Source organism: Eurypyga helias, unplaced genomic scaffold, assembly GCF_000690775.1.
Source record: "Eurypyga helias isolate BGI_N326 unplaced genomic scaffold, ASM69077v1 scaffold40949, whole genome shotgun sequence".
Taxonomy (NCBI): domain Eukaryota; kingdom Metazoa; phylum Chordata; class Aves; order Eurypygiformes; family Eurypygidae; genus Eurypyga; species Eurypyga helias.
In genome coordinates, this window is record NW_010274717.1 from 4,474 (window position 1) to 11,198 (window position 6,725).

At 51.8% G+C, this 6,725-nt stretch overlaps 1 protein-coding gene across 1 annotated transcript; it reads right to left on the reverse strand.

The window, feature by feature from the left end:
* Window positions 1-1,184: 1,184 nt before the first annotated feature.
* On the reverse strand, window positions 1,185-5,436 carry NDNF (neuron-derived neurotrophic factor). Its single transcript, XM_010159888.1, has 3 exons — window positions 5,240-5,436; window positions 4,136-4,260; window positions 1,185-3,237 (listed from the first exon to the last, which is right to left on the reverse strand). Exons 1-3 carry the CDS (start codon window positions 5,434-5,436, stop codon window positions 1,844-1,846), a joined length of 1,716 nt encoding a protein of 571 aa, XP_010158190.1. The 3' UTR covers window positions 1,185-1,843.
* Window positions 5,437-6,725: the final 1,289 nt, after the last annotated feature.

Below are 6,725 nucleotides of genomic sequence, written 5' to 3' on the forward strand. Positions count from 1 at the left end.
TGCATGCAACTGGAGGTATTTTTTCATTTTGTGACATACTGCAAACATAAGTGGTTAGCAGGCAGAAAAGCCAAGTGAGCTGGATGAATGTCCAAACAGAGAAATCTGGCTAAAGCGAACAAATAGAGCTGGAACGGTGATACACATATGTTTTCAAGTAAGTCTCATAATAGGCCAATAGAAGGGGCACCGTTCCCCACAAAAATAGCAGCAGTGAACAGAGGAATGCTTAAAAAATTGAATTATTGCCTTTAACAGCAGGATTCAGTGGCATTTTGGACAGTGAAATATCGGGAAAGTATCTCCCTGGCAACTGGTGACCCAGCACGGGTACCACAGTCCCGTTCTGGAGGGATTCCCAGCTGTAGTCACCTACTGCTCACCTACGCCCTGGCACGCTACTCCAGTGTGTTACTGCAGCCATCCGCCTGAAGACATCAGCGGGATGTTTTCAGATGAGGAGAGGATCCACGACAGAAACCTAAATTTCTACCATTAGGTTTATTGTATAGTTACATTAAACGCAGCAGGTGGCTTCCAATCAGCCTTTGTACGGTATCAGCCTCTTTCTCGCAGAACCGTCACTGCAAACTTGGCACGGGGAACGGCGCGGGGGCTTGCGCAGCCACAAAACCCTGCTGCCGCCCACCAGCCTGCAGATGGAACCGTGCTGGGGGCAGCAGGAAGGAACCTGCGGAGCCACGGCAAACCGGAGCTCACCTCTGCAGGGACAGAGAGGTCTTGTCTCCCTTCTCAGCAGCCGAAGAGGGATCTGTGGTCAGCCTTTACATGGATTTTGGCCCCTCTCCCTCATCTTCAGAGCCCTGAGGAAGCCGCAAGTGCTAAAGTCACAGCAGCGAGACGTTTTGGGGACAGGCACCTACGGAAGAGACAGCGACGGTCTTGGAAAGAGCCCGGACATCTGCTGCCCGAGGGCTGCAGACTGACACATGCAACGCGACCAAGAAAAGAAGGTCTCGGATAGCTGTCCTGAGGCCCTGCCCCCCTCGCCGGTTTGAACTGACTCAGTAACATGAGCGGTTCTACCGGACTTCAGTCACCTTGCCCAAAGAGACGAAGAAGAGAGAGGCACCTCCTAGCTGGATTCAGCTCAGGTCTCAGCATGCCTCTTCCGTCCCCGAGTCTGTTTGCCCCCTTAGAACGTCAGGAACAAAGAAACAGTATATAATCTAATATTTTTAATTTTATGTACAGGAATATAATGTTATGGCAACTTTGTACATGAAATACATACAGTATTTAAACACGAGAATCAGCTAGGTAAGAATTTACATTAGCAACGAAACTGCTTCGTGTGCAGCCCAGTTAATACTCAGCTTAGTTCTGTATTTTATTGGGAGAGATTTTAATAGTTTACAGTCATAGAAACATAAAACAAGACTCTATAAAATAATTTACAGAAACCCTACCATCTACACTGAGAGAAAGGGTGTACGCCTGTGAGTTCTGTGTGTGAATAACAAGGTGGACGAATGATGTATCTCAACCTTTTAAGTATAAAATAATTTAGAAGCAGTTCATGCAATATGGAAGCAAAGGAGTGCCAGTTCCTTCGGGGTTTCCTGCCACCTTGGACATCTACTGAGCAGCACACGTGGGTCACTGGACACGTGATAATACCGCTGCCAGGTGCTACCCGAGAGCACCAGCCTCAGTTCCTCCAAACAATTACGTATGTAAACATAAATATACAAGTTGGTATCTTTTCTACACAGTACAAATACAGGTCACAACTTCTCAGCTGTGCAAGTAGTCAATCCGTACACTTGGGAGTAGGATAATGTCCAGACCGGAGTTCCATGTATCTCTACGTCCAGGGGCACTAACAGAACTTCCTCGTTTTCACCAATTTGCTCTGATATTTCACAGACTGCCCGCCGTGCCCTATCACATAAACGTCCAGCAGGTAGGACTTGCCAGGCTGCAGGCCTCGGATTGTCTCTGTGGTCACTGCTTTCTGGATGTTCTGGCTGTGGAAGTATTTACAGAGAACCTTTTCCGATTTCTTCCTCGTATCTGGACCCAAGCACTGGTTCTGCTCTCGTTTCTTCTGCTCTTCACTGTAACTGTCATCCACTTCCCTTTTGTAGATGCAGAATTTGTTTCTCTCCTGTGTGCCCAGCCATGCCACTGTGACGGAAGAACACGTGCGGAGTTTGTCAAAGGCTTTGATTCGCGTATCTTCAGGAAGAGAAGGAAATGACTGCTTGTTAGGCCTTGTGGTAGCCAGGATCTTCAGCACAGAAGCACCTTTTTTGCTTCCTTTCAGCCTAATGAGATACTTAGCTTTTGCTTTTCCCCGAAGCTGGAACTGCCGCACACCCTCCACGTTTTGGGACAAGAGGAGTTTTCCATCTCTTCGAACCTGGATTGGAACAGCATCCAGGCACGAATGAACAGAGAAGGTGACCTTCTGGTGAGATGAAACGGGAGCAAAACGTAGAAATTTGGCTCCCTTTCTCTTGATGAATACATCTGTAACTTTGCCGTCCTTCAGTTCGACTGTTTTCTGTTTAGCCTCCTCCTTCGTTCTGGCAAAGGTGCCAACGTACGCGGTGCTCATGTTAGTGTCGGTGTTCACTGCAAACATGTCAAAGTAGTACTGCGTGTCGGGCTTCAGGTCAGACACTGTGAAGATGTTCTTGTTCCCGACACAAACTTTATGCAGGTCGACCCTCGGCCTTGAGGATGGCTGGCGCCCAAACTTCGATGACGATTTGAGGAAAGCCCGTTCTTTGCCAGAGTTGCTGTCTGAGGGAAAGCCAAAATGGGCAAAGTCAAACGGACTGAAATCCAGACCTGGTTTCGGAGCCAGCATGAAGGCATCATCAGAACCGAGCTTGGCTTCAACGGCACAGAGGCTTTTGAAATTGTGTTCTTTATTGATGACTATGCAGTACTGAATGGGCTGTTTCAGTAAGGAGGCTGTGGGACTTGGCTTCCACGCCAGCGTCACTGTCGTACGTCCCAGCGAAGTGACGTCGATTCTGGGATCGTACGGCAACTCAGGGTAAGGCTGGTCCGATTCTGGAGTAGTGGTTGCATAGACTTTAAAATGTGTATCTTTCTCTGTCGACAGCAGGTCTAGTTGATACAAGCCAGATGGGGAACTGGAGGACACAAAGTACTCGACGTCGTTGCCTTTGTAGGAGAACAGCTCTGTGCCTTCCTCGTTAGTTATCTGCTGCTTCTGTTGCTCGAGAGGTTCTGGTTCGCCTAGATTACAAAGAAAAACATTTGTACAGATCCAACCTGGGAATATGAGAAAACAGACCTCCAACAGCCGGTGCCAGGCAAAATAAAAGAGCGAGACCAAAAAGGAAGGTTTGTATCTTCCGAGGAGGGTGCTTCTGACACACCAGAGAGGAAAACTGGTTGGCCCTCGGGTTAAACCAAATGCATAAGAGCTTGCACTTCACCAGTACTAATGGCATCGCGTGAACGGCAGCTAATTCCTCCCCCTAGACTACTTCACGCACCCAACGCGGGGACGCCACACGGCTTCCCATTGACCCTGCCACCCGTCTCCGGGCTTGGGCCCTCAGCTTGGGCCCTACGAGCCACACGACAACTTTGTGCCTACGCACGGTGGGGGCCGGAGGTGTGCACACAGCAGCACGGGGGGCGTATGACATGCAGCACTCCTGTGAGAGGCTCGGGGAGCCAGAGACATTTCCCTCCGCGGCAGCATTTGCATGTTTATCTGCAAACGAACTCCCTGTCTGCAGACAAGTCCCCTCAGAGGGGCGAGCTCAGCCCCGCTGCAACGCCAGCCCTGTCTCCCCGGTGCTTTTCTGGTGTACACAGCTGACAGCAAAGCCCCTGTGAAGCCGACTTACTCGGGGCAGAGTTTGTTGTGGCAGCATCAGTGTGCTCCCTAACTATAACCTCAGCTTTCACTTTCACTTTTTTACAGCCCTTTTCCTTGTCACATTGCTACCTGCCGCCAGCCTCGGGCACAACAGCAGGACGGAGGCTGAAGGTGCAAGCAGCAGGTGCTTGGAGATGGGCCTGCTGCGAGACTCGGCACCACACCAAGCCTGGTCTGAGAGGCGTGGAATCCAGGAGAAAAGCAGGTCTCCGCGGCGCGAGGAAACCGTTGGTCGCTTGTTACCTGAACCTTCTCCGCTGGCTTCCTCTGGGAGCTCTTGCACACTCAGTTTCCACTCCAGAGGGGCATCGCAGGGTGTCACCGTCACTGCTAAGGGAGTGTTGTCCTCTTCAACCACAAAGAAATACCTGGGAGAGGTGAACAGACCCATCCATCAGTAAATCCTGTCGGCAGCCAACCAGCAGGGACTGCACCGACGTGATCCAGGCTGGTCGTGGGGCAGCAGAGACAGAACTGTTACAGGCGAGGGTCTGCAAAGGGAACGCAGAAAGGAGGAGAGCTGGGGGGGGGGGGACGGTCCCCCCGCAGAGACGATGCTGCCGAGTTCACTCTCTGCTTGTCAAGGCACAGCATAGGGGTTTCTGGACCCCTGCCCTCCCCTCCACCAGCTTCACTTCTTACCCCTACACTAACTACATACAGTGTAGGAAGGTCAGGGAGGCATACATGAGGGAAACGGGGTCCTTCCTGGCATTTAGGGATACGCAGGACACACTTTATGCTGTGCCCAGCTGAGGGCCCTCGGAGCACCTTCAGCTCTCCTCCCGTAGCCCCCAAGCCCTGCGTGCCGGTTACGGTAAAATGCCTCTGCCGGTGAAGGCTTAAGGAGGTGTGTGATGCCAGGAGGAAGGGGTAAAGCTGGTCTTCCCTGGACTCACCGCAGCCTCAGGTTCTTCCTCAGCCTATGGAACTTTCTGAGCCACGGGGAAGGCTGGGAAGCGAGGAGTGCAGCGCAGCCTGGCTTACGCTGTGTCTTTAAAGCTCAGTGTGAAATAATGAAGAGGGACAAGTGTGGTGGGGTAAGCCTGTAGTTTCTAATTTCCTTCCTGCTCCCTCTGCCTCCAGACATGGTAAGTGGCCCCACTCGAGGGAACTTCTGCGGTCTGTGGGAGCTCTGGGCTTCTCCCAGAAATCAAATAAATTGGATAGAGCCTCAGCTGGGGAGGCCAGATTGGAATGGAAACTCGCAGAGTTACTCACTTCACCAGACAGCACGCTGGGATTTGTGCTTCTCTGGGTTGGATCCAATTTTTATTTCAAAACACCCAGCAAGTAAGGCTACTGTCCCCAAAGCACAGCGCTCCCACTTGCCCTGCGCAGAAATACCTTTTAGGGGTGTCTCGGAAGAGGTAGCTGCTAATTTCGGCTCCATCTGGGATGACCGACGAATCGTGAAAAAATGCCTTGTCCCGGATCTGCATTTGGAAAAGCTCCTCGTCTCTGGTAGGCAACTTCTGGGGCCTGGAGCCGAGCGGCAGCCGAGGCAGCAGCAGCAGCAGCAGCGGGCAGCACAGCAGGAGCATCCTACAGCAACGACAGGGAGTCCCACTGAGGGGGGCTGCACCACCGCAGCAGCAGCTGCCGCCAGCGTCCCGCACCGTGGGCAAGACCCTGGAGAAGCACCCGTTTACTCGGGGCCCACGGTGACCTACTGCTGAGGCACAGGCAGGCCTATAACAGTGTCGCACGCGCTTCGTGTTTTGCCGGCGCTGTGCTGCCCTGGAAGCACTGGGAACACACATTGTAAGGACTAAGCTGGCGTCGTCGCAGCACTTGGATGAAGGACGTAAATAAGAGTTTCCCATCTTGAACTGTAAGTGAAAGCACGCCCGCGTGCAGGTTGCGAGTTAGCACCTCTCCCTCTCGCTCAGAAAGGGCAAAAGCCTCCCACATGCCTTGGCCGAGCTGCGGCCCGATGCTTCACCACAGCAGCAACAGAGCTCGCTGGGCAGGGGAGCCGGAGCAAGCACTGGGCAGACAGAGGGTACACCGACTTCGCGTCCCTTGGGAGATGCTGCTGGTGCTTCCAACAATCCTTTGAAAAGTAAGCATTTCCAGTGAAACTGTTCTTTATAAAAACAGCGAATTAGGAAAACATGTGATATAAACCCCCACATATTCAAAGCACATTGGTGCTAGCAGGCAGTTCGGCGGGGCTTAATCCTCCAGCCTGATGGGAATCGCAAAGCACAAAAGCGGAGAATCCTTTACAAATGGGCATAATAACTCATCATCCCAGCCTTTCACTCGCATGTCTGCAACTGGGCAGCAACGACCGCCCCAACACACACAGCAGGCCAGGCTGGAGATCTCCGTTCAGTACGGCAGATGATCTGGTGGGGGGGTGGGAGGGGGAAAACAGCCCATTTCTGGTACAAGTACAGCGAGTTTAAATTGCTAAATGATGATGTTTTTCAAAATTAGAAAAAAAGACGTTTAGGCCATTACCTCAACTGTGTTAGCCACTGGTTTTGGGGAGAAGCATCCTAAAAAGCTGAGCTGGCAGGAGCAGCTTCACCTTGTTCAGTCACTTGGCTGAACACGCGGTCACACCGCTCCTGGTACTGCCCCGTAAGTTAACTGCGGCTCTGTGACAAACTCTTTACCCTTAAGATCAAATCTGCTGTTGTGGCTGGGGCTTGTTGTCCCCTCCACTTGAACTTTCCCCAGTATTTTATGTAAAAAGAGCAAATAAAGCTCTTTGAGAAGTGGCATGAGGTAGTCTAAGCCGCAATAAAACTGCTCTTCCCCTTCAAGCACTTCAGGAAAAAAGCAGGTGCCCCTGAGGGAAGCCCCAGCAGCATCTCCTCGC

Excerpts from the sequence above, each read along its gene's own strand:
- NDNF (XM_010159888.1), bottom strand. The coding sequence starts at position 5,436 with ATGCTCCTGCTGTGCTGCCCGCTGCTGCTGCTGCTGCTGCCTCGGCTG. Across the intron at positions 4,261-5,239 it reads TTCCGAGACACCCCTAAAAG|GTATTTCTTTGTGGTTGAAG; the intron begins GTATTTCTGCGC and ends CACCTCTCCCAG. Across the intron at positions 3,238-4,135 it reads AGCCAGCGGAGAAGGTTCAG|GCGAACCAGAACCTCTCGAG; the intron begins GTAACAAGCGAC and ends TTTGTAATCTAG.